Source organism: Vanessa cardui, chromosome 7 (genome assembly GCF_905220365.1).
Source record: "Vanessa cardui chromosome 7, ilVanCard2.1, whole genome shotgun sequence".
Classification (NCBI taxonomy): domain Eukaryota; kingdom Metazoa; phylum Arthropoda; class Insecta; order Lepidoptera; family Nymphalidae; genus Vanessa; species Vanessa cardui.
In genome coordinates this window covers 4,977,058-5,004,743 of record NC_061129.1, presented here as the reverse complement: position 1 = coordinate 5,004,743, position 27,686 = coordinate 4,977,058, and the positions used below count along the sequence as shown (strand labels likewise).

At 30.7% G+C, this 27,686-nt stretch overlaps 4 protein-coding genes across 4 annotated transcripts; 2 read left to right on the top strand and 2 right to left on the bottom strand.

Moving 5' to 3' along the window:
- Positions 1 to 18: 18 nt before the first annotated feature.
- Positions 19 to 1,779, top strand: LOC124531124 (DNA primase large subunit). Its single transcript, XM_047105586.1, has 2 exons — positions 19 to 1,398; positions 1,484 to 1,779. The coding sequence occupies exons 1-2, from the start codon at positions 156 to 158 to the stop codon at positions 1,738 to 1,740; spliced, it is 1,500 nt and encodes a 499-aa protein (XP_046961542.1). The 5' UTR covers positions 19 to 155; the 3' UTR covers positions 1,741 to 1,779.
- On the bottom strand, positions 1,415 to 6,864 carry LOC124531123 (Golgi apparatus protein 1). The gene is made up of 7 exons (XM_047105585.1): positions 5,881 to 6,864; positions 4,108 to 5,804; positions 3,575 to 3,722; positions 3,273 to 3,499; positions 2,820 to 3,003; positions 2,631 to 2,737; positions 1,415 to 1,954 (listed from the first exon to the last, which is right to left on the bottom strand). Exons 1-7 carry the CDS (start codon positions 6,641 to 6,643, stop codon positions 1,790 to 1,792), a joined length of 3,291 nt encoding a protein of 1,096 aa, XP_046961541.1. The 5' UTR covers positions 6,644 to 6,864; the 3' UTR covers positions 1,415 to 1,789.
- A 658-nt stretch (positions 6,865 to 7,522) lies between these two features.
- On the top strand, positions 7,523 to 13,235 carry LOC124531009 (transmembrane protein 18). The gene is made up of 4 exons (XM_047105397.1): positions 7,523 to 7,735; positions 8,242 to 8,359; positions 10,516 to 10,664; positions 12,644 to 13,235. Exons 1-4 carry the CDS (start codon positions 7,679 to 7,681, stop codon positions 12,761 to 12,763), a joined length of 444 nt encoding a protein of 147 aa, XP_046961353.1. The 5' UTR covers positions 7,523 to 7,678; the 3' UTR covers positions 12,764 to 13,235.
- Positions 13,236 to 21,022: 7,787 nt separating this feature from the next.
- LOC124531392 (L-threonine 3-dehydrogenase, mitochondrial) lies at positions 21,023 to 27,281 on the bottom strand. Its single transcript, XM_047105961.1, has 4 exons — positions 27,063 to 27,281; positions 24,128 to 24,652; positions 22,058 to 22,324; positions 21,023 to 21,199 (listed from the first exon to the last, which is right to left on the bottom strand). The coding sequence occupies exons 1-4, from the start codon at positions 27,160 to 27,162 to the stop codon at positions 21,063 to 21,065; spliced, it is 1,029 nt and encodes a 342-aa protein (XP_046961917.1). The 5' UTR covers positions 27,163 to 27,281; the 3' UTR covers positions 21,023 to 21,062.
- Positions 27,282 to 27,686: the final 405 nt, after the last annotated feature.

Genomic DNA, 27,686 nt, shown 5'->3' with positions numbered 1-27,686 from the left:
TAGAAAAAGTGAAATGGCAAAGTCAAATTCACGTCAAAACTCGCGCCAATTTTAGTTCCAGTCCTTTATGTGAATGTGTTTTATTATTTTAGTTTGAACAGTAAAACAAGTATAAAGTGATTACGGGACTCAAATTATAAACTGATTTTGTTATCATGGAATTTAAAATAAAACGGAAATCTATAAAAACAGTTACTACTGGCAGTCTTGTTGATGTTTATCCTCATGATTTACAAATGTACAAGATTCCACCTACTGATAATATATCATTACAAGAATTTGAAACTTTAGCTCTGGAAAGACTTACTTTGCTAAGATGTTTAGCAACAGCTACGACTTTAAAGGGACTTAGAATTTTCTCCGAGGAATGGACTGATTTTGTTATAAGCGATTTGAAAAATCAAGGATTAAAGTACTATGCTAAACTTTGCGAAAAATCTGGTTGTGGGACACTTCAGGCTGATTTGGAAGCTAGGCGAAAAGATCATATAGCTCATTTCATACTCAGATTAGCATATTGTAGAACTGAAGAATTACGTCGCTGGTTTATTTCTCGAGAACTAGAATTATTTAAAATGAGATTTATGACTATGAAAACTGATGCAATTGATTCTTTTTTTAAAATAAACAATCTATGCTACACCAATATATCTGATGATGAAAAGAATGAGCTTATTAAATATTTAAGAGAATCAACATTTTATCATAATAATCAAAATCTCGAAAACTTTAAATTTTATAAGGTAAAATTCTATGAAGTTCTTGACTTGGTAAAATCAAGAAAAGTTTATCTTCGTGGTGGATATGCTTATATTCCTCATAAAGATTTCATTTCAGTACTTTCTGCCCAATTTAGGATGCTACTGCGGCAAAGTTTGGCAGTTGCTTGTCACCATTTAGGAGAGATTGAACAAGATGAAAGACTTGTGTCCTTACTAAAAGGCTTACATCAATCATATTCTGGCAATGATTTTATAAGTGATACAAAAGTCACAGTCCCTATAGAAAGTCTTGATTCCTTATCTGCTAAATCATTTCCTTTATGTATGAAGCAACTTCACGAACACTTACGTTCAGCTCATCATCTCAAACATGGTGGAAGATTGCAATATGGACTTTACTTAAAAGGTATAGGTGTCACACTAGAAGATTCCCTAAGATTCTGGAGGGAGGAATTCACAAAAATTATGGAACTAGACAAGTTTGAGAAACAATATGCTTACAATATAAGATATAATTATGGTAAAGAAGGAAGCAAAAAAAACTACACTCCGTTCAACTGTTTAAAAATCATAAACACGAATGTAGGGCCGGGTGAATGCCATGGCTGTCCATATAGGCATTGTGATTCAGGCATCTTAAAAAATAAACTAAAAGGATATGGACTAGATACTCAAGGTAAAAAAACACTATGTAATTAATATCATTTATTATTTAAATTGTTTTTTTTTTTTTGTTCATTAAAGTTTTAATTATGTTACAGCTGTCAACGATGTTGTCGATATGGCTAAGAAAGGTCACTACCAAATTGCATGTAGTAAATATTTTGATGCAGTTCACAAAACAGATCTCGGATTAGGTATTAATCATCCCAATCAGTTTTTTGAAGAAAGTCAGAAACTTTTAAAAAGTGATATTAAGATTGAGGTAAAAAAAGAGGAGAAGTCTAATATTATCAAAACAGAATCTAACAACATTGAGGAAATGGACTTTGATGAGATTACGGAGTGGAAAGAATAATTTTTTACTAATAAGAATATTATTAAACTAGTTATTACACTAATGTGTCTTATTTTCTTTTTATATACATAGCCCTCTTTGTCATGCGGCCACAATATAAACCAAATATAAAAATTAATCCTACAATTGATATTCCTACAACTAAAAAGTATTTCTTGGATGGTGATGACGATAGTTCATCATAAACATCTCCAAAGTTTTCAATCACATTTACCTGAAAGGAAATAAATCAATGTTAGAACTTACAATTATTAAATTAAAGATTGTCTAACTGACAATTAAATTAGGATTTAAATTTTGTCATTTTTACTATTAATTTGATAGACCTATAATATCTTCAAATAAAAATAGCAAAGGTTACATGAAATTATATAGAATATAAAATAAATATACTTGACTACTATGAATTTCTATTCAATATTTTCATCCACCATAGTTGCCGATCGGGCGACTACAGCTTTTCACCTAATTTTAATAGAACAGCAATTTAAGGTACAATGAATCAGACTGGGATATCGATCGACTAAATATGCAGACTTACAAACTGTCGGATTATAAAATAAATTGGTGGACTAAGGAATGTTTTTTAATTGATAGGTATGGTGATGATATTGTCCTAGCCGATTTCGGCCACAGCGGCAAATAAACCTTAAAGGGTATGAAATCACAAGTTTACTCTTTTCTCTCACGGTCATGATTCATTGTGATGGGATATCCATATATGTATGACCGGAAATATTTCGGGCACAAAGACAGGAGAATTAAAAAAAAATATCAGAAGACCTCGAAGCTTGCGGCTTCATATCTAACCATTATGCCAGTTGAGTTGAAGCTTGGCACTTCATTATGTGAAAACTGTTCTCAACACATAATAAATACAATATACTCACTGATGCGACATATCTGTACATTTCCAATCTACTTGACAATTCTTTTTGACATTCTGCTTCGAGTTTTCTATTACTGTCGTTAAGAATAATCTTTAAACATTTTAAACCTGCAAAAAAAATCTTATTTAGCAATGACAAAATCAGCACTTATAATTTACATTTATGAAGATAACTTAGGTATTATCTTACGTCTGCCAGCTCCATGTTCCAGATCTTTGCAATATTTTAACAAGTCCAAAGCACAGGCGCGCTCTAACAAGGGATCAGCTTCAATATCAACTTCAGTTTCTTCAATTATTTGTACAACTTCACGAGCGCACTCAGCTGATACAATTTTATGATTTAATAGTGCATTCTTCAAACATTCCTCTACCTAGAATAGAATAATACAGTTAATTATTTAAACAAAACACTATTTGAACACTTACAATAATTTATAGTCTAACTCGAGAATTCTCTGTAAAAAAATACAATTGTGCTGTGAAATTTTGTTATTTTTAACAAGTTTTGGTCTATTGAAAACTGTTGATGGCTGCTTACAGCTTAGGTTATTGATCTAGTTGCAATTATTGCTTTCTTTTTTATCTTATGGTAAAAAATTAACTACTGTGGTAAATGGAGGCTAGTATACTCATATTTTACCTGACCATCGGAATTCGTGATGGAGTCATTTGGCACTGAACATATTGTTTGTATTTCAGCTTTACATAGTTTGCCTAAGAGAGGATCAAGGCGATAATTTAATGCTTGTTCCTTCAGGACATTTGCCAGCTCATTTTCACAGGATTTTTCAAGTTTCGACTCCCTGAATTTCTCCTTCAAGCAATATAACATCTTCCCTTGAAGCTCAACATCATGTGGTTCATTGGCTACAAAAATTTAATGCTGTTATATCTATGTACACATATGTACTGCTGCAAAAATATACTATTCAGTCAACTCACCAATTACATCAGAACAAAACCTTTTTATGTCTCCTTTACAAGAGTTTTGCAGGTTATTGTTGAACCGATAATCCATATTTTGTTCTATCATTCTAGTAACAACTACAACTTTGCAATTGTTATCAAAGTCTGCCTCCAAACGATGGGCCTAGAGATAATACATATGCTTTGTTTTACATCATTTTCATAATAAACATTAAATTGAAACGAAACAATGGTGTCTGTGGTTAAAATTAAATGCAAATATCCACCAAGATGTACTAAATATATGATGTTCATGTAGAGATCATGAGTTCACATTGAGTCAATAAGAATAAAATTTGTTTGATTTGTGTATAATTTATCTCATGCACAGCATGCTCATAATGCTAGCTTTTAGCATTATGAGAAAACATGTATAAAAATGGTATGTATTGTATAAACCAATATTTGTCTAAATAGGGGTAATAATCTGTAAATTTTTTATGTCCTGCAATAGAAAATTTACAGGCTGTACCTTATGAACATACTAATGTTGATTATGTTAAACCTACCTTTAAACAATCTAAAAGGACTGTTGGTTCAGTGTTGTGACAGTATAAATCTATCATATCATTGCAACTTGTTACTAAATGATAGTCCACACCATTGTCTGAAAATTCTTGTTTCCTTACTACAAATATGGCCTTCCTACAATTCTCACTTAATTTCCCCTTCGCTGTTTGTAAGCATTCTAAAGCCGCTGATTCTGCATGAGGTACTAAAGGACAAAACTCTTGTAGATCTTTTTTACAAGCATCCTTGAGATCTGGATCTAAATCAATGCTTTCTTTCTGTTGAAAAAGTTGACTTCTCAGCTGTTGACGACATTCTTTATATATAGTGTGTTTCCTTCTAGTTATAGTATCATTTCTTATTATTTCACTCAAGCAAATAACAATTTGCAACTTTGTTTGTGCCTTTGGACAGAATCTCATGACATATGATTTACATGCATTTTTAAACTTTCTAGTGAACCTGTAATTCTTTAATGAAATCAGTTGTTCATGTTCAATGGCAGCTCTGCACTTTACATTTGATTTTATTTCTGGATCATTTTTATGTGAAATTAAGCAATCTAATATATCATCTTCATCTTTTTTACTTTTCAGTTCAGATGAACATAATTTTTCAATGGGAACTCTACAATTAGTGCTGACTACAGGATTCAATTCAATGTGGTCACTTTGAGTTTCAGTAAAGTTAGTAACAACCTCTTTACATTTAGATGAAAGCTCCTTAATCTTTGTTTGTAAGCACATAATCTCTTCTCCTTTACCAGTATTTTCAAAGCAAAGATTAGCCAAGTCATCTATGCAAGTATCAGCTATCTCAGGAAGTAAATCCACACTGACTGCTCTTTGCCGCATCACTCTTCTCACTTGCTGTTCACAAGCTGGTTTCAATATACCCTTGAGTTCTGAATTGTATGCATAATTATACAAGCATGGTAGTATTAAGGGATCCTTCTCAGATGGATGTTCATTAATATCAGCCCAATGAAGTTTAGCTTTACACTGAGTTACAGCATCAAATTTACATGCCTTATATAACTGTGGATCAAGTTTGAAGTCTCTAGATATAAAATACTGTATTTGCAGCAATGCAATTTCACAATCTGTTGTCATTACAGTTGTGCCCAGTTTTTCCATTAAACAGGACATAACTCTTCCATTTCCACCATTAACTTCCCTACATGCTCTATCTACAATTGGTTTGCAAGCTTTGCGTAGAATTGGATCAACTCTCCAATCTTCACCTGGATCAGCTTCCTGTACTAATATCTCTAATGATCTTTGACATGCTAAGCTTATTCGTTTGTCTTTTCGTTTTCTTGGTCTAGCGTGTTCCATTAAACAATGTATTGTTTTACCACCAACTTCTATTCCTCTACAAAGCATTGTTATATCATTGGCACAATTTTGCATTAATTCTGGTGATAATCTATAATCATCCATAAGCATTTTTCTATGATCAGTCATTTCAGCAACACATTCAGGGGAAAGTTTTATGCTCTCATTTCGTGAAACATTTTCTAAGCACAACAAAATTTGTGCTAGGCGTACCCCTTTATCATCAACTACTCCCTTGCGACAATGATATTTACGAATATCTTCTTTACATGATTTCACCAAGCCCTTGCTCATTTTATAGTTCATCACCATGTTTCTTTGAACATAAAATAGTTGATCTTGACACCGTTTAGTCATAGCTAAAAAAACATTTAATTTTTACCACTTACTATTCTGTTTAGTAATAAGATTAAATTGACAGTTAATTATACTTACCATTTTCAAATTTATGTCTTACGAGACACTTATACATTAATAATGAATCGGGAACTTCATCTGGACAAAAGTTCTTTTGATCTAAATTACATGCAGCAAAAACAATCTTGTCAATTTGTAAAGAACTGTATTTCATTTCTTTTAAAGCAGTAATTTCTGTTTGGCATTCTGGACGCAATGTTTCCTCAAGACTTTGAAGACATATCAATGTATGTGTCTGAGAAAGGCTTTTTGGATCTGGTGGTATCCTACCACAATTATGTGCCTCAATGTCATCCAAGCAATTCTTCAAAAAATTACCTGTTATCTGCCAGTCATTAAAGATTAATGTTTCTAATTTGTTTATAGTCCTCCAACAAGATTTATTTTTTAAAATTGGTTTTTTTTTCAAAACACAGTCTATAGAGTTCAAATTTGTGCCCAGACAATCTATAATACCGGGTTCGTCCTGACATGGTACTCTCAATTTATTTTCGAGGAATTTACTGTCAAGTAAATCGACTTGATGCGACCAAATTTTATGTTGACAAATAAATGTAACTTGAGTCTTGTTATTATGAGTTGTATTTAATGCACAAGCCAAAAGATCGAGATCATCATCTATCTGTAAACATTGTTTTTCAAATAAAGAGCATCCTCTTAAATCCAAATTATATCTTTCTTTTGCAGTTTTATAACTTTCTATTTCCTGATACCCTTGAACACTGCCCAAGATAAAACACAAGAAATAGAACACTGCTTTTAAAACTATCAGATTAAACATTTTTATGCGCCGGTATTTTAGTAAATTATTTATTATTTGTTATCATTGAAAAAATCCGAGAGTACACTTATAATAATATAAATTTTCACTTAATAACGTAACATTTCTTTTGTTAATGAGTACTTTAGCAATACAGCATTTAGTAAGACTTCCAAAAAAAAATAAAAATTCGCTTACTTACAAGTACAACTTTTTTATTGGTACTATAGATTGACATTACAAATTGACAATTTGACAACAAAAATATAGAACATTATTTTAATATGGCGGTATACGTATATACCTATCTTGTTTATTTCACATAGCATTTCTGTCATAGTTAACTCTACAGACATTATTATTACAAAATTCTATTCTATTCTAGGCCTTGTTGAACCCAAAAAAATATTAATTTACTTTAAAAAATGAAAATGACATCACTAAGTCCAAACAGACTGCGTGATAAGAACAATCATTCCAAAATTTAGATTTACTTTTATTTAATTTGTTTTGTATTGGGACATCTTATGATATTGTTACTATATACTAAAACATCGGCTCATTTTCCAAATTAAGGCAATGAGTATTTATACAATAAAAGTTAGTACCAGATGGCTCGCAATGCTATTATATATAATGAAGATGTAACATGGCCAAATAAAAGAAAATTATAGCATAGGCTGGACTTCATTCACAGTCGATGAGCCCTAAAATTCAACGGATCGAGTTAGTACTGAGTTATAATTCAAAGTAAATCAAAGATTTGTTTTGATAGATCAGGCAATTTACATTTATTAAATAAACAACTTTAAATGTAACAACGTTATGTGTAATTCCAATTGCTATAAATTTAGTGTACTCTATTTCGTAATATAATCTGTGCCTCGGTAGGTACTTGTTTTATTTATCGCTTTGTCAAATTTATTTTGTCTTTACTGTGTTACTCTCAAACTCCTACTAACTTCTGTGACTATACATTTTAATTAGTGATTAATCTGAGGACTCAAAGTAAATACGAACTGTAAATTTTGTGATAAATATTAAAAGAATAAAATCATGGAGGGTTTTATCGAAGTCAATGAAATATCAGATTTCGTTTCATACATTAAGAGTGTAAGTATTTTGTTGATTCCATCAGTCCACCGAATGATGCGGCAAATACGTTAATAAAAATATAAGGATTGTACTTTAAGTACTCTAAAATAAACACTGAAAGTGTAATATTCGGAATATTAATTTAAAAAAAAGTATATAGAGTTCTTAATTTTAAAATTAAACATCGATATTATTTCTATTTATATATCGTATTTTTTCTGATAATTGTTTCTAATATGAACAGTTTTATTCTCATTAGTCCTGTATTGAGGTCGTCGCTACTATTTATTTTGCATACGACTATCGCTTAAAGTCTTTGAATAACTACTTTTTTACTTTTAACTTTTTAATACTCTAACACATATTTTTATCGAAAACTTATTTATGAATTATTAGGATTTAAATTTTTTTTTATATGTATTTAAGAGCCATACCTTTTGTTTGCCTGTTGGCTTCAAACAAAATTTATTTTTATTTTATGTTGTTTTAACAGCTGTTGTCTAATATATAAAATTTAATTTCAGATTGAATGGAGAGACCCATGGCTCATAGCTCTCTTGTCTTTTCATGTACTTGTTACTTTTACCTGTTTCTCAACAAGGAATTATAGCAATTTTCAAATAATACTTTTCATCACATTGTGTAAGTATGATATTTAATAACCCATCTTTATTATTAAAGGCTATAAGCATGATTATTAATATAGAGATCATACGAAATAAAATTACTGAAATATAATACTACATATTTTCTAGTAAATGTTGGTAGATAAATGGGAATATCAAAACTATAATTGGGTATGTATAGTAGCAATAAGTAAAGTATTTTACACTTTTATGTTTATTTCAATGTGTAAAGACATTTGATATTCTTACTCTATGTCAAACAGCAATTCTGCAACAATTTGCTCCAATGTAGATGTTTGTACAATGTTTATAAACATGCATATTGCTTGTAATACCAAAAAATTGAATCAGTTTCAATGATAAATAAAGATTGATTGATAATTGTTTATCTTCCATCTTTTTTTTTTTAAATTTATTTATATGATTTTATTTAAGAAACACCAAGCACCTGCTTTATGTAAATTAAATTTTCTAAAGCATTTGTTGCAGGAATTATATGTATAACATGTTTACTGGTGTATATGTATGTATGTCTATTCTTTCATGAAATTGCCATAATTTTTTCCATTTTTAAGAACTTAATTCAGGGAAACAAATTAGTGTGAATGTTTATCAAATTCATTCATTGAATCAAATTTAATTTAACATGCTTCACTTTTTTGGTTTTGCTTAATTGGAAATTAAATTTTTTTTTTGAAATCCTAAAGAATATACATACTATTAAATTCACTAAAACTACTGATTTTATTTGATAACTAAAAGCAATTAGTTAAATATTATTTAATCCACTAAAACATTCAATAACTAATAATCAAATTGAATAAAAAAATAATTAACAATTCGAGAAAGTTGATGTTATGTTCTTGACCTTTAACAATGCCTGTTTAAAACTTGCTTGACAATTAACATTGTTAGTCAAAGAGTGTTTGAAATTATAAATATTCATTGTTAAATGAATATATTTAGTGTAGTATGAGTTAAAAATATGACTAGCTTGGCTTACCTATATATTTCATACATTTTTATTTTGAATGGTATTAATGTGAACTCTTAGTGTAAGGTGGAAATTAGCTCATCTAGGTTATTTGTAGGAATCCTCAAATGATTTATTTTTAGTTGCTACCCATTTTAGGGACTATAAATAAAATATCCTCCTATGATTATTGAAGGACTTTGGACATTGGACTTATCTGAATTGATTTTAGATGTCAATGTCTATAGATAATAATAAAAACAACAATAAGTTGAAATGTTATTTTGATTGCCATTGGATTTCATAAATCAGGTGATTTATGATAAACCAATCTGTATATTATAAATAAATAATGATTTCACATGTTGGTTTGTATGGGCTAAAATCAATGTTACTATGACTACCTTTACTAAAACATTATATAGAAAACAATGTCCCCCGGCCGCGTCTATCAGTCTATTTGTTCACGATAAACTCCATAACTATTGAGTGGATTTTAATGCAGTTTTTACTAATAGACAGTTGGGTTCGTAAGCAAGGTTTAGGTATATAATTTATTAAGGTTTTTTGTGTAAAAAAGTTGAAATAGAACAACAATTGTTAACATGTCGGAAATAGGCAAGAAAAAAATTATAATTACACTGTAAAAATAAAAAAAAAACTTCTTTCCACCCCTGCGAAGCCGGGACGGGCGCCTAGTTTATGCTAAATATTTGCATAAAATTAGTGAAAATTTGGAGTAACGCCTCACTGGTTTACTTATATTATTTACATATTTCTTATCTGTAACCCAAGGTTTTATTTTATCTTGCTCCTCAGACAATTATAATTTGTGATTGTTTGTACCTGTCAAAATATTTCACATATAGTATTATTATCTTAATTTTAATTAATAAAGTATTATTTACATATTTTTATGACCTTTTTTATCTCACATTGTTTTGGTATATTATGTACATGTGAAATAACAATGAGTAAAATTTAAATGTCAAAAATGACGAAGTAAACAATCAGTTACATTCAAAAGTTCATTCATTTTAAATTTTATTATAATTTGTGTTGAATGATTGTCCATTATAAAATTATTATTATTTTATGATAAATAAAAAACCGAAATGAAATGTTTAATCGAAGTAAGAGTGTATGAAAATTATTATTGAAGATTTGAAAAGTCATTGTTATATATTTTTTTCTTGCAGTATTGCTCGTTTATTTTTCGGAGAGCATAAATGAAGTTGCAGCGAGGAACTGGAATCTATTTTCAAGGCAGCAATACTTCGATAGCAAAGGACTATTCATATCGGTAGTCTTCTGTATACCTATATTATTAAACTGCATGATAATGGTGGTAAGTTGATATATTTTTTCGTATCTCGTATTACAGTCACGCCACGGTCCGGTGATTGTACCTTATCTTAGAGTTCCTCGATTATAACCGTTCTAAATAATTTTATTAATATAACAACTATGATTACTAAATCGATGTCCTAACCGATTTTACTAACACTTTTAAAAGTGGTTTATCTAGAAAGTTTAAATTTGGAATATAAATTAGTTTTATAATGTTTAAACAAAAGATAGTTTTGAATGTTTAAGGGGAAAAGTGGGAGGGGTGTTTTGTATGAGTCTTTGTTTATTTTATTCGTACAGCGGGACGGGCGGATAAATAATTTATTTCAAAGTTATTTTTATCTAACTGTAAACGAATTATAAGTAGTCCTAATGTTATTATTATTAAAGTTTCCGGCTTTCATTTACTTAATTTATCGTCAAAATAATATCAATTATTCGCGATAAATAACTTAAGTGACTCGAATAAAGTCTTTTAGTAATATGAAAAACGCAATTGCATATTACTTTTTTTTTATATAAATTTAGAAGAGTAACAATGTTAACAATACAAAGATATCATTACTTTAATTACGTTACACGATCCGTTGAAAGACTATAAGTGTATATAGAAACGTAATTAAATTAAAAAAAGAACTCATTAAATCGCTATTAAGCTGTATATATTCGTTTATGCGGATTGTGAGATTAAATGGACATCCAAAGGTTACGTTGTTTTGTAATCTATTCAGATACGTTATTTAAAATATTTATGTTCGAGTACCGAATTGGAATTTTAAATGATTTAAGCGTTTTAACTTTTAATTTTATCGTAAGATTTTTCTCGAAACAAAAATGTAGTTATACAAAAAACACAAAGAAATATTATTACTTATTGTATTATCCTAACAAAATGGAATGTATGAGAATAACATATACGTTTATTGTTATTTAAATACTTCTATATTTTACAGTAGTCATTTTATGAATGGTTGCCTGTCAAACCAAATTGACGACCTTACGCTCTTTCGAAATAGTTTTATAAAAAAAAAAACGGGTTCGATCAGTTGGTCATGAAAACAGTTTTTTATTCGACATGTTTTAAATAAAACTAATATTGAACTAGCTTCGAGTATTTATATAAATAGTTATTAATGTGATTTTGCCTTGAACTACTAGTTTATTTAGTCATTACTAGATGGCTTGTATCCTAAGTTTCTGGGGTAAAACAAGCGAATCGGGCAAAAAAAACTTTTAAGCGTTTGAGAAAACGTATGATAAATATCGTTAATTAAGGCAATTATATTTCTTGTGAAACTGGTTACGCTGTTACAATATGACGTATTTTAAAATTACCAATCAAAAATGTTTACATCTGCATATCTTCATAAAGACACTTCAAGATCAGATAGAGCGAAAAGTATTTATAATTGCGAATTGCATGTTTTTAGGTTAAACAGTTCACAATGTAGTATACATACAAAATGATAAATGCAAAAGTATTGTACTATGTCTGTGTGTCTTTTTCTCTGCACGGGTGAACAACTGACTTAAAAATTTGGTACGAAGGAAGCTTTAACTACAAGGGAAGATACGGGTTCTATCTATCTATCTAATATATGAGCAATCAACCCTTAAAACGCGAACGAAGACACGAGCGGCAACTATCATTTATTTTGTTTTTTAACACGCTTTTATAAGCATGGGTTGTGTGTATGTATGTAACTATGTAACGGAATCTTTGAGCGCAATTTTCAATTATATCCAGAAGTTTAATATATTAAGTGCCTATGACAATGCAATTAGCGTGTTTTTTGGTTTTTTAAATTTTTTATTTATTTTTAATATATATCACATAAAAATAACGATTTATTAGTATAATTTTCGGTACCTTACGACTAGTTCAGTCTGTTAGTCAGACTTTTTAAAATAAGATTATTATGAATCATAGATAGTACACATAATACAGAATTTTAATAGCATATAAAATATTTCCAGGGTTCATGGCTTTACCAATCGACACAACTGATGACAAATCTGAAGAAAGCGCAGCTAAGACAACGCCTCAAAGAACTGAACATGCATAGAGAGCAGCAGCTACACATGAAGGCGGAATAATTAAAGCAAACTGTATTATACTGTGTTTATATCGGAACTGATTTGATATCGGATTGTTAACATCTGAGGCAAGGTATCCTGATTTTACAATATTCTTATTTCGATTTGACGATGAATATTTTATCCTAAACCTATTTTCATATTCACAAACGGCTTATAACGTTCAGTTAAAATGATTAGGCCTTAAAATGTATAGGATGTATGTCATTGAGAGTTTTGTATTGGATTTTCGCAGAAATATGTTTTCTAATTTTTAGTGATAAGATCTTAACAGTAACGCGTTATATGTGCTGCTTTTTATCGTTTCAATAACTCACTATGTAGGATTGAAATTTTGGTCCTTCGAGCCGGTATACATAAAGCGTTCTATGAAATTTATGATTTTCTATTTTATCATGTACTATATAAATGGTAAGAGAATATATATTATGTAACGAACATATTCACGTTATTATTATAAACATAGATGCATTTTTTTTTCGTTTACTAAAATTATAATAACATTTCTTATATTTCACTTGGCTATTTCAATGAGTAAATAAATTTGTTGTACGTAAATACAAATATTTATACCTTTATCTTTCTTTGTCTACTGAATCTAAATAAACTATTTTTAACATTTTTCTTTTCTGCTTGTGTATTAAATTGGTAATGTGGTGATGACTATATCTATGTGTTCTACGTCAATTATTGTCAATGGCCATAATAAGATGTGCAATATTTAATGATTGTTACTATATAAATGTTATTATATAAGTTTAATTAAAATTGGTGTTTGTTCATAAACATAATGTCAAGAGAATATCCATTCAAATATTCTAAGTTATTAATGTAAGAGTAAGTTCTGTTAAGTAAAACATACCGCTTGTTTGTTTTAACTTTGACTGCAAGTTCTAACACTATTCAAATCCAAGGTCGATTAGACTAACTTAGAGAAATTAATGTTGACTATCTGGTAGTAAATTTCTTGTTGAATTTAGTTCAAAACGATTTTTTAACTAAACTTCGAAACAGAAGATATTTTAAAAATATATTTCTGAGTTTTATTACAACACGTTTTATTATACAATTAATTAAAGTCATATTTATTGTATAATTGGTACAGGTTTGCGTAATTTACATACATATATAAAACGAATTATTGTTCATAGTCGACTTGAAGGAAAAATTATTATATTTGAATTTGGAATTCGTGTCAATATTCTTAGTAGGTAACGACTCTAATTTTTTTTCTTTTTTTTCTGCGAAAGTGACTCTTGCACAAAAATTTTATGACATAATTCCGGATGTTTTTCATATTTCGAAGTTTGTTTACTGTTTGTCATGTTTGTAATGAAACGGAATGTCCATAACTAAAATGATACAAATATTTGTGTACAAAAATTTACATTATTTTTTACTGTTATTGAATTGCTATTATGTTCATAATTTGAATTTGGAATGACTTATGTAAAAACGTAATCAAAAAATCTTGCGTGTTAATTTTTTTTACGGTCATTAAACACGAATGTGAGAATGAACAAAGAATCTACGATAGCTCATTATGCAAGAGGTTTTACTATTAATTGACTATGAACTAGTTTTGTGTGCGTTTTGGTTAAATCTTGCCCTACCTTTGTCTAACTCATATATAATCTATGTCATGAAGTATACTTTATTTCTTTTTTGCTCTTAGTAAATTGATTTGTAAAAAAATGTCGTTATTAAAATATCGATGTTTTACAGCACTACATGGAAGAGAGATACAACACTACAAATGATAATTATGTATTATCGTTAACACTAATCCGTTTTTTTTTAATTATGTTAGATTCCTCGCGAACCGAAAGTATAATTTTCGTGTGATTATAATGATAATATAAAATTATTATCTCGATAGAAGCCGTGTACTTAAGTACTTTAAAGCACCATTAAATAGGTATACGTATATTTTTATTTTTTTATAATGTAGACTTAATAAAAATTTTTGTTAGTCTGGATCCGTGATATTTAAAATGTAATTGTATTTTATGTAATTATTCGTTAAGTTTTGCGATAAGCAAGTTGTTTTTTTATTTTGATGATAAATTTACACAAAAATATCTAGTTAGTATACAGTGTAATATAATATGAGCTCTGTTTTATTCATTTGCTTGAATAAATTAGGTTGAATTTTTTTTTTTAAATAATATGTTCTTAAAATTAATTCAAATACGAGTTACCGAGGAAAAATAACGTTATACAATAATTCAGTGTGTAACAAATTTTGTATGTGCCATAAATTTTCCATTTATATATATCTTCCAAATAAATAAAGTGCCTTAGTACACTTGCTGAACAATAATATCAAATTTCTAACAGATTAAATACTACGTGATAATCACATGTATTCATAGAAATGTTAGTAAGTTATTTATCGTGTTAATAAATAAACGATTTAAAGCTCAGACGACCTCTGTGGTCGAGTAGTGAGGTCCCGGATTCGATTCCTGGCCGAGTCGATGTAGAAAAAGTTCATTACTTTTCTATGTTTCTTGGGTCTGGGTGTTTGTGGTACCGTCGTTACTTTTGATTTTCCACAACACAAGTGCGTTAGCTACTTACATTGGGATCAGAGTAATGTATGTGATGTTGTCCAATATTTATTTATAAAGCTATTAACTCATAAAGGCGCGCCCCCCCACGCGTAAGTCGCGTCGTCCACGAATGCCGTTCGTTCATGAGTTAATACATCTATATAGCTTGGACAGCGATGTTGTAGTTCTGCGGTTAAGCACTAACGCGCACTGGTAACTTTTGTCACGGTGACTGTTTTGTCTCTCGTCTTCGGACTCGACAATAGTGACGAAACAGTCACCGTGACAAAAGTTACCAGTGCGCGCTAGTTCTAACGCGGCACGTACCCGCTCAACTAGTGCTGTACTTTATGAGACACGTGTCATTCACTGAAATGGTGATGGAACAATTTGTATTCGTGCAATTAAAATACATCTCTTGATTAACAAAGTCATCGGTATCAACTTTTTCTTTAATTGTGTTATGTAATTTATAATATATATGTAATTGTGCTGATAATTCGATGTAAACTTGCCTAATACAACGCATTGTAGGCTGAAATTGTTGAATTTGAAACGATAGTCACTATTCTAAATTAATATAAGATTAATTCGTTAGGTGCATTTATTCTTAAACAGATGAACTATACAAATATATAACGCTGCGTCGTTAAAAAGTTGACCGACATTTATTTTCGGAAACATTTTATTTTTTAAATATAGTATCTATAGAATATGTTTTGTAAGGCGCTGTAAATACTCCGACGCCATTTTTTTATTTTCGTCTTTGTCTACTTTTTATAAGTGCAGCGTTGGTATAAAACAGCAAAATGAAAATTCTGTGTTCGAAAACAAATTACTATTGTTAAAAATATACATACAATTTTACTTTTTATGTTATTATTATATTTAATACGAAAAACAATATAGTAATGTCACGTGTTGAATATAGCTATTAAGTGTTTAGAATTTTCACAACTAGTAACACCGAGTAGATTGTATCAACGTGACTTAATGTAAGGAAATACTACAGCGACTTTTTTTATTATTTAACTTTAATAAAATTCTGCATTTTATTGAAATTAAATAATTCTGTACGTAAATTAATAAAAAATGAATGTTGTGTTTGGGTTCGATTCTATATGTAAACGGTTTTGACACAAAAAGTTTTTATTGAATTTGCACACGCATTCATTTTTAAGATAAAGCCAGTTATATAATACATTGACTTCGTATTAATAGCGATCGTCGTAGTGGTGATAGGAGGTGTAGGCATAGTTTGAATTACGTCCATTCTCGTTATAAGATTAACGACTTGCAGCGAAGACTGATTGTCAATAAAGAAAGCATATTGCTCTCATAACAGATAATTAACTCAATCTATACTCCCACAAGTAACATAATTTTACTATTTAATTTTAAAAGATAATCAAATTTCAATGTTAATTGTACTTTGCAATTTGATTTTCCGTATATATATATGTGTTATATTCTGACATGGCAACTATTTCTTTAAACACTGAACTATCAAAAATACTTTGTATTATATATAATACTGTATGTATTACCTCTGGAATTATTTCGTATACTGGAAATGTTTAAGGCGTTAACTTCATGGCCATTTTCGTTGTGGTTCTTAATTTAAGTTGGATAATTAATGATAATATTATAAACAATATTAATATTAATTATTCAGGTTTTCAAAAAGTTATTCAGTTTCGAGAAGGACAGGCAGTCCTCGTAGTTATAGTATGTAGGGTGTCGAAATACACGACGTAAATCAAAACGACGACGACAACCTCCGTGGTCGAGTGGTGTGTACACCGGTTTTCATGGGTACGCCACTCTCGAGGTCCCGGGTTCGATTCCCGGCCGAGTCGATGTAGTAGATTATTTTTCTATGTCGTCTTGCGTCTGGGTGTTTGTGGTACCGTCGTTACTTCTGATTTCCATAACACAAGTGCTTTAGCTACTTACATTGAGATCAGAGTAATGTATGATGTTGTCTCAAAAAAAAAATCGACTTAAGTCGAGACATATTAGATTGCTTCGTTTTTTTCGTCTTGCTGTGTCATTGACTTCGCGACAAGTGAATTATCCTATGCTGGAATTTCGAAACAATTGACGTGCGCTTGTGGATTAGTGTCTAAACGACGTAAGTCAAGGACTGCCTGTATACGTATCGAAGATGCGGATCCAAAATGAATACAATGGAAACTGTCGCCTATAATCCTAAACTCTGATCCAAATATCGAAAGGAAATCGTAATAATAGAAAGTGTGTATTTTTTTAGTAATTGTTGTATGTATCTATAAGTAGATATTTTTTCACAAATGCGTTAAATTAAACATCACGTTTGTTGCATTGGTATTAAACTGGATCTGTGTATTACCCTGATTTCGCTTTTTTAGTGTTTACGAAACTATTTTATAGTGAAATGCCTAAGTGTAAGAATATACTTGAAAATTAAAATGTACATAGTACTTTAAAGGTAATAAGTGTTTATTTAAGATATGCAATTTTAGTTCTTATATTGTATATAACAGTTGTCAATGTCATGTTTTCTTACACTAATAGCATATTGCCTATATGTACTAACAGTTAACTAAATGGCGATGATGAATAAATGCTTAAATAAAAGTTTATGTTAAAAATAAATGTTTTATTTATTAAAAATATTAGAGACTAAAATCTACCTGCCTGCTTATTTCGATATAATTTGATCGATCACCAATAAATTTGATTTTATATGTACGTATAGTACGACACAGATATAGCATCGGCAAAATTCGTAAAGTCGATCACATCCGAATTAAGTACGCTATCACTAATTATCAATATTTATTTCTTATGCGAATATGATCCTTACACGAACATAATAACATGTAATATCATATGAACTAATATATTCGTCAATTTGACAAGTCACTGACGAGACAATCTATAGCGACGAATAGCGTCGAATGGCGCGATAGGGAGCTATTTCTATTGGTTCTATAAATCGGCAGTAATCGGTTTTATTTAATTTGCCGATGCTACATCTAACTTGTGTCGTACTTTATGTGTTTATGTTATAAAGTTTAATGCAACTGAACTGAATGACTGATGACGCTTCAGCCATTCACTATATAATATAGAAGAAAGGTAGGAATCCGTCTGCCAGGTGATGATAGTATTATATGAAATCTGTATTTTATATACCTTTTGCGGTACCACAGATTACCTATCTTATAAGGACGTCTCCTGTCTGGTTGTTCCCTTAAGATATATCTTCCTTTGACAGCTTCTTAAAGTGTACGGTGGAAAGCATCTTGAATGTGTCATTGAATGACACCCAGTGGAGCCAAGCTTCTTTGCCTGTACGGTTTGGGGGTCTAGGTGTGCGACGAGTGAGAGATGTGTGTCTGCCTGCCTTTCTCGCATCGGCGCATGGGGTTGTTAGTCTGGTCTCTAAAATTTTATCTTCCGATGGAGGCAGGATTATCATACCTTTTGCTGCTGAGGGAGTAGCGGAGTTGGAGACGCTCTTCGGAATTGACGGAAATTTCCCCGACACCACGCTCTTAACGACATTGTTCAGAGGGCCTTGCTTTCGGCGAATGTTCCATGCGCCCTGGAACCACCAGGTCTCTGTCGCTTCGATGGCAAGAGATCAGATGGTTTGACACTGGTCCCATGGTAAAGGTGGAGGAGTTTGTTGTGGGATGCTACCTATGTCAACCTTTTCAGTATCTCACCTGGCTCATACAACACGGACGGCTGGGGCGGCTGCTGAGAGTGTGGCAGCGAAAAAGCGGTAGAAGTATGCCTCCTTGTGTAAAATATTTTTATTTGTGCCACTAGCTTTCGAGACGTCAGGATGTTGGGGGTCGGATGCCCTTCCTTAATCAGGGAGATTGGCTATCGCCTTAGAGAGAGGGGACTTGACAGTCACTCCGGGTCCTAACTGGCGCAGAGGTTGTCCATTGCCGTACAGCGTGGAAATGCAGCCTGCATTATGGGCAGCTTTGCGTCGGGTACGATCCGGGGGAGACTATTTTAAATTTGACTATGTATAACGACTGTATATTATATTCATTTAAACGATAATTTAAAACAAACGGAACAATATTTTAAGTTAATCTAATAAATGCAATTTTAAGTTTTATATTCTACCGTTAGATTATAATCTATCTCAAGCAATAGAGAAGATGCGGTATTTTTATTTTTGTGTTTATTTTATTGAACTCCATATAGGATATACCGCAAGTATATTAAAAATCTAAAACACTGGAATTGTCAATGAAAATGTCAATTTAAATTTTCGCGCAAAAAGGAACTGTATCTCGTATGACGTCACTGCTGTTGTTACTTTTGTATTTTATCTCGACCTTTGAAAAACTTTTTTGTAAAAATCTGAAATGGATTATCGATACTCTGAAAGAAAGCTTTGTTGAAGTATGTTTTGTGCCAATTTATTCATCTACTTCGATAAAGTTATTAAATACATTTTAACTGGACCTTCTGTCACGAAACAGAGAAGCGATTTTAAGCTGAATGGAATCTGGAGTCTGCTTTGACAAACCCAACTTCCATTGTAATTGTAATTTATAATGATATATAAATTGTATTACAATGTTAATTTTTTACAACTATAACCTCAAATAAGTAGCCATAACAGGAGTGACGTCACTGAACGCTATATTAGTATTTTGAAATACGTTCCGTTCCACGTTACTTTAATTCGTAATTGTTGTTAAAAAAAACAAAATTATATCAAATATAAACCATGCAGTGGCCCTTCTTTTATATTTTATTAACATTTTAATAGCAAATTTTTCATAAATATTATATGTGCATGTTCCGTATTGTAAACCGTCGAAAGATTGTGAATATTTATTACAACTTAAAATTAAATGTATACAATTTCGATAGTATATAATATTTCGGCTAGACTAGGTTGAAGTCTTTATAATTTACCGAAAATTTAGAACATAATCTACCGAATCTTTCGACAGTTCACAATCTGATATATAATATAAAATAAGGATGTCACTATTCTCAAAAATAAGCACCTTTGTGCTGTAAAGTTAGGGTATACGCTATCTCTATTCAAAATTTAATCAAACTCCCTTATCTTTCTAGTGTGATTGAGTAACAAACATGCAAATATTCAAACTTTCACATTTATAATGTCATTATTATTGTGATATCTTATATCAACGGAATCGATATAAACAAACTCGTTACGTGCATGCACTCTAAACACGCAAACACAACAAAAAAATATAAAAAACATAGCTAGGTATCTACTGTCGCCCAATAGAATATAACTTTTTAATTACAAGTCGATTTGTATGAAATGCTTGCTATAAATATGCAAGAGTTGAGGCTAATATTAGGTATTTTTTTAAATAACAAAATAGTTCCTCAACTTAGCAATGGCTTAATATTTAAAGAATCCTTACCATAATAAAGACGAGTACGGAATAATAGAAATGTCTAGGCAACATTATTAATTTTCATTAATTTTTTTTATATTTTTGGAGCTAAAAGTCCTATTTTCACTACAGATAGGGCGTTTTCTAGAAGTGGACACCACAATACTCTTGAAATTATTAGGATCTCTCCTAGATCTTTTGAATCGGCTGGCTGGCCAATAATTACTATTATTTATTAAATTTGGGTAATACTTCTTAAATAATTTATGATAATGTTTGATTTTTTTATAAATAAAACGACGGAAGTAATTAAAATTGTATATACATTTTTTATGAAATATTCGTTCAAAAGCCATTAGCGACTATTTTCTCCTTAACTTCCTTTATCATAAGTGACACTAAATCGTCCAAGTTCACGGTGGGTTTCCAGTTCCAGTCTCGTCTCGCTTCGGTGTCGTCGAACACTTGGGGCCAGGAATCAGCTGGAAAAAATTACATATTTATTTTTAGATTTTTCATAATATAGTTAGTGGGTAGGTAGCATATTTAGAGGGCCCAGTATGCAACCCTATAGTAACGAAAATTTTCCTTAAAAAGAGTGAACTTTGCTCTGCAGTTGGACATTACAAAGCATTGTTACCACTACGAACCGTGATGGCCCAGTGATTAGAAGACGTAAATCACCATTGATTTTCGTATGCATTATTTGTGTTTGCAATTCACCTCGTGCTGTGCTACATAGGAATCATCGAGAGACCAACTGTATGTGGCGTATCAAAATATGCTACGTGTATTCATCAAATTATATTGCAACGGAATGGTGAAGTAAACTCCAAGTCTTCTCAAAAAGGAGAGGAGGCCTTAACTCAGCTGTGGGACTTCTATAAACTGTGACTTTAGTTTGATACTACTATTATTACATACTAAATCTTCTGGTCTTGGATATATTTTTAACATTAAAGGGTATTCGCATAGATCTTGTCTATACACAGTATAGAGGCCTTGTGGGTTTTATAGGCAATAATACTTATATCCTACTCATCCAATCACAGAAAAAAAAAACAAAGGCTTGGATTTACATATCAAGCTATTTCCTAATAGCTCTACTATATTAGTAGTAGGTACTTATATTTAATTATAATACAACACTTTTTCTTCCTATTTATGTCCACTTTAGTTTTTACCTCCTAAATTACGATATTGACTTAATAACTGGAATTAAATACCATAGACTTTTCGATGATTGTTAATACGTAAATTGAATGGCAAAATTGTTCATGTGCGATTACACTTGGCTTATTCGTAACAGCTTACAATTGTAGTAATTAGTAGTGACATACCGATATCCTGCCGACTGTCAGGTTTGTATGTGATGGTGAAATCTGGAATATGTTTGATCATCTTGTCGGTCAGTTCTTCAGGAGTGAAGCTCATTGATGTCACGTTGTATACTCTTCGGTTGAGCGTGTTGCTCGGTGCTTCTAAGAATTCGGAAAGTGCGCGAAGGGCATCCTTCACGTGCATCATTGGTAGTCTGGTGTCGGGCTTCAGGTAGCATTCGTAGTGACCCTTGCGCAGCACATCGTGGAAAATAGCTATAGCATAATCTGTAAAACATATAATCGATAAGCTAAGTATATGTATTCTTGGAATAATTATAAAAAATAGGGTATATAAGGAGATGCGCGCGCATGGATAAGGGATTACTTTTTCGAGAAATTGTGAGGAGCAGACAGCGTTTAACCTGTTATTAACAGGTATTAACCTGTTATTGTGACGAATCTTTGATTACTGTTATTTTGATTATAAATGTAAAAAAATAAAGTTCTATTTAATTTACCACGTGTATATATATATCTATTTGAGTAAAAACACTTCTAAAACCTAATAATAGATATATTGATAGTACAGTACCACAGATTATTATTATTATGAATGAACAGCTTGACCTTAAGACATAGACACATTCGTTTCGCAAATCAGAGGTGCACTAAGAAAGGATTTTGCGAAGCCGTGATAGTTAGACCAGACCATGAATAACTATTACAAGATACTAACATTACAAGCTAGTACTAAAAATTTTTTTTTGTGTCACAATTAAAACACGAGTTTAATTGCGAATATATTTATCCGTTTGGATATTAATATTTGATTAGTGCTGGACGGTAGTCGATAGCGAACGGAGGCTGTTTTGTTCCAGTTTTAACAGTAATTGTATGGTATGAGCAACTGAGTTTGCAATTTAGGTACTAGCTGGGACTAATTTTGCGATTGCGATATAATTATGATAAAATAAGCGTAAGTGTACTTTAAAATAATTATAATTTAAATTAAACTCTTTTTGACGCTGAAGCCGGGATCGAGTTTTAGTCTAGAAAATCAAACGCAAAAATGATTACAGTCTTAGGAATCATATTAATTTGTTTTAATTAGCAATAAGGCATGAATGAAAAACGAATGAATGAAATGGTCATATTCTAATCTTAAAAATATTACTGGTTAAATTTTTAATTTTATAGAAATAAAACTACTTAAATAGGTACTTTGTTTGTTATAGTGAGATGGGCTTGACCGCAATCAAGTAAAGTAAGCGTTGATTTGATGCGAGATCAAACGTTACCTTACCTGCCTTTCAACATCGGTGATATAAATCACAGTTTCGAAACATTCGTAAGCTATATGAAGCTGTGTGTGTATGGGTATGTTGAATAAGGTATGTTTTGAATGGTGAATATATGGATAAACTTTAAGAATATTATATGGCTTTCTATATTAATATAATAAGTGTGAAAGTAACTATGTCTGTATATCTGTCTATCGCCATTTCACGACCAAACCGCTGAACTGAATTTGATGAAATTTGGTATGAAGTAAACTTGAACTCCAAGAAGGGACATAGGGTACTTTTTTTTAGGGTACATGACAACCAACACCCTAAAATGTGAGCAGGCCGCGGGTGACTATTAGGTTTTATATTATATAGACATGTATCTTTTTTATTTTTGCATTGTACCTACAATTTTTTTTATTTTGCTCATGGGGAAAACTTTACTATTACTAAGACTTACAAACATAAAGGCTAACATAATTCAAATAAGAAACAAGAGTACCTAAATCCGCACCAACTTCATAAACATCACATAAAAAACGGAATAATGTGCGAGTAAATATTCGTAACTTTTGAATATTTTTCTAAATACTAAATTAATTCACGCCTGAAGACCTCTCGTATAAACGCATCACAGGCGGTAGAAACTAATTTAGATCATTAATAAAAATTATATTGCATAATAGATTTACGTTGAAGTTTTTTTGTTAAAAGGAACTCATTTTGAAATCTGGTTAAAAATATTAAAGGTTATTAAAATTTTTTTAAGGAAGTCTTATATCTACATATGTATGAAACCAACCTGTGGTGCCTCCACCTGGAGGGTCACTGGATATAACGCCAGGGAATCTTAAGCAGCGGAAGTCCAATCCAAACTTATGGTAGTAATATTCGCCTAACAATTCAGCGTGCACTTTGGAAACACCATAAATAGTTCTCGGCCTTTGCACTGTTATATTTGGAGTGGGATTCCTCGGTGAATCAGGTCCAAACGCACCAATGGTACTCGGAACAAATATACGAAGCCCGTATTGTTTAGCAAGTTCAATAACATTATGCATTCCTTCGATATTCACTCTCACCGCTAACGGTACGTTTTGTTCACCAATGGCACTGAGGAGTGCTGAAAAATGTATTAGCCAATCAACTCTGTGATCAACGACAATCTTCTGAAGACCCTTGAAATCTAGAATATCGGCAAAGATGTATGGTCCATCGTTAAAAACCTCGTTCGTTGGCTTGATAATGTCCGACAGTATAACGTTTTCTTTGCCATATTTTCCTCTTAAATGTTTTGCGCACTCGACTCCAAGTTGACCTAGACCACCTGTAAAATGAAACGTCATTTGTTTACATAGATTTTATTAATTAAATATTTCATTGGACAAAATTAATCATTAAAATTTTAGCGATATCTTAAGCGCGTGTCTGTTGCAAGACTTTACTGGCGATTTTTTTTTTAATTTGTTTGAAAAATGAAAATAGAATATTAAATAAGAAATGCGTTAGAGTTACTGAAATATAAAATCAGAATCTGAATTAATGTGATAATTATTTGTTACTTCTAATTATACATATAGTATAAACAAATGCGTTCAATTGAATTGAAAATCGCTTGAGAAACAGAAGATAATCATATTGATACTAAGCTGTTTTGTGTACACCTATTTATATGTTGATATTATGTTGTCAGTGCCGGATCTACTATTGTAATCTAAGATCTAAACAAACACGTGCATGGAGAAGAAAAACATACATAATAACATTCTCATCTGATAGTTATGTTTAGTACTAGGCAATGTTTTGTAAATAAAAGTAAGAAGTTTTTTTACTTGTGCGCCATCTAGTTTACGAACTAAAATTGTATACCCCTTGTGCTTGGATTACCTACTTAGTGTTTAAACCGGAGCACTGAAATACTAATTATTGTTGTTTGGCCGTAGATATGGTAATATTGGCTAACCCACCCAAACAGGCTTTTTGCAAGCGTCTAGGATAACTCCAAATAATATATACAATAGTGTGTATTATTTTTATGCAGTTTTTACTTCCGACTTGTTCATTTACAAATATACGAACACTGACACTATTTATTGTTATTTATAAGAATATTATTTTAACTTTAAATATAATATATTTCAAAGAGAATTATTGGATATTATTAAATACTTCCCATATTTTGATATTTAAGTATACAATATTTGTGAAACTAAATAATAATTATAGGAAATATTATCGTGTAAGTTAATTGTTTTATCTCACTTCGTCATACGTTTACTTATGCTGATGTGAAAACGTGGAAAGACCCGTTCAACAAACAATTCAGATATAAACTAAACTGCGTGAACATTATTAATATATTGTTTACTTTTTCAAGACCATTTAAAGAAATTATTTTACAACGCGTCATTTGTTTTTTTAGCGAGTAAATGTAATCTGATTTTAATTCACCATCGCCCACAGACTTCGGTGCTGCAAGAAGTATTAACGATTCTATAAATCGCTCATGCGCCGCCAACCTCGGAGACGAAGATGTTATGACCCTTGTGCCTCTAGTTGCACAGGTTTACACATTGTTCAAATCAGAATATTCCAACATTTTGTTGCTGGTAGCATATAACGGCCCTCTGCATTGTTTGTGATCAAAACATAGATTTGACACTCTGTTTTTTTTTTATTTATTAATATATCGTGATGACACAGTATGGAAGGTAAATAATTAAAAAATCTTTTAAGTCACTATTTGACATATAATTATATTAAAACCAAGGGTCATAGGCAATTAAGGTACGAAATCAATATTACACAAAAGGCTTTTTATTTTTATTTGACTGGTTTTTAAAATCCATTTTATATTATTTAGCAGAAGTTAAGGAATCCAGTAAAAGTTGTATTTTTTCAAAAAATTTGAAACTTTTGAAAAAATGCATTTTTATTTATGTATTTTTGAATAAATTAAGTATATTTTCAACTTTCGTTAGTAAATAACCATTTTTAAACTCATAATATACACTGATTACATTAAATCACAATTTATTTTTCGTATTGTCAAATAGCCTATTCACATAAATAGATGAATTTATTAATTTAAAGTCATAAGTTTATACTTAGTTTTAAAATTAGAATAAAAAACTTTCCATTAAAATATGAAAAAAATCAATAAATCTGTTTGACAAGTTGTTTTAGGCAAGTTGTTTGACATGCAAATTAGGTATAGTTATATAATTTATTTGCCGTGTTTGCTTGTATATTTGCGAAGTACATACATAGCAAGGCCATAATAAGTGGCAAAAAACGTTTGTCTGTTTTTAGAGATTTACCGAGTCACTTAAAACTAGTTTAAAAAAAATCAGTATTATATCGAAATATCGACACGAGTTGTTCTAATATACAATTACTGCAAAACCGCGTGTCAAGGTTTTCTAGCGAACATAACGCGAATTATACACTGATTATAATTTAGGTCGTTACTAGACCCTTATTTGTGATATTCAGTTCGAAAATTTTCATTATTAAGTTACTTTCAAATTGAATATACCGATACCAATATTTAAACAAGTAATAATTATTTATTTCTATCATTAATTATTTATAAATACTTTATATTAGGTAAATATAATTTCTAAATTGAATAAAGTTGTATTGTTGTTAATAAAAAAAATAATGTTTACAAAACAAAATAAAACTTTCTACTTTCAGTTTCTACACCAAAACATGCATGCCCTAAATATACTTACCGGTGATTAAAATTTTCGGAGGCTTTTTGTTTTGTACGTTAGAACTATATCTTCTTGCATTAATAGCCAGGGCACAACATGCTTTCCTTAATAACGTCATTTTTAACAATATATACTATTTATATAACAAATTTATTATTGCGAAAATACGTTATTGCTGTCTTATAGACCGATTTGTACTGTTAACGTGTTAAGTGAACAGTAAGGTTTAAGTTAGTGTTTGATATCAAAAACTGGTTATGTATTGATGTTATGCGAAAATGAATCTTAATGCAGAGACGGGCTCGTATACCTGTTTATATATTTACGTCACGAATAAATTCTATTGGAGTAAGAGGTGGGTGTGTTTTGTACCTTTAAAATATTCTATACCATTTTGACATTGAAAATTAATTACGTACGTATGGAAAGGATACTCGAGTATGTAGCAAATTAGATTTTCTTATCGATAAAACGATTTTTCCTTCATGAAAATAGAAAATTTGTTGTTTCACGCTGTTAATGTCCGCTTGCCTTAGGCTGCTCTCCCTTTGAGAAGTGGTTTAAGATCTTATACGATAAGGTATGGTTAATGGATACACAGGTGGCAGATTTTCACCTGACACTTAAAGGTTTCCCTAGTTT

Excerpts from the sequence above, each read along its gene's own strand:
- LOC124531124 (XM_047105586.1), top strand. The coding sequence starts at position 156 with ATGGAATTTAAAATAAAACGGAAATCTATAAAAACAGTTACTACTGGC. Across the intron at positions 1,399-1,483 it reads ATATGGACTAGATACTCAAG|CTGTCAACGATGTTGTCGAT; the intron begins GTAAAAAAACAC and ends ATTATGTTACAG.
- LOC124531123 (XM_047105585.1), bottom strand. The coding sequence starts at position 6,643 with ATGTTTAATCTGATAGTTTTAAAAGCAGTGTTCTATTTCTTGTGTTTT. Across the intron at positions 5,805-5,880 it reads AAGACATAAATTTGAAAATG|CTATGACTAAACGGTGTCAA; the intron begins GTAAGTATAATT and ends ATGTTTTTTTAG. Across the intron at positions 3,500-3,574 it reads GTTTTGTTCTGATGTAATTG|CCAATGAACCACATGATGTT; the intron begins GTGAGTTGACTG and ends AAATTTTTGTAG.
- LOC124531009 (XM_047105397.1), top strand. The coding sequence starts at position 7,679 with ATGGAGGGTTTTATCGAAGTCAATGAAATATCAGATTTCGTTTCATAC. Across the intron at positions 7,736-8,241 it reads TCGTTTCATACATTAAGAGT|ATTGAATGGAGAGACCCATG; the intron begins GTAAGTATTTTG and ends ATTTAATTTCAG. Across the intron at positions 8,360-10,515 it reads AATACTTTTCATCACATTGT|TATTGCTCGTTTATTTTTCG; the intron begins GTAAGTATGATA and ends TTTTTCTTGCAG.
- LOC124531392 (XM_047105961.1), bottom strand. The coding sequence starts at position 27,162 with ATGACGTTATTAAGGAAAGCATGTTGTGCCCTGGCTATTAATGCAAGA. Across the intron at positions 22,325-24,127 it reads TCCAGGTGGAGGCACCACAG|ATTATGCTATAGCTATTTTC; the intron begins GTTGGTTTCATA and ends TATGTTTTACAG. Across the intron at positions 21,200-22,057 it reads TGACAGTCGGCAGGATATCG|CTGATTCCTGGCCCCAAGTG; the intron begins GTATGTCACTAC and ends AATTTTTTCCAG.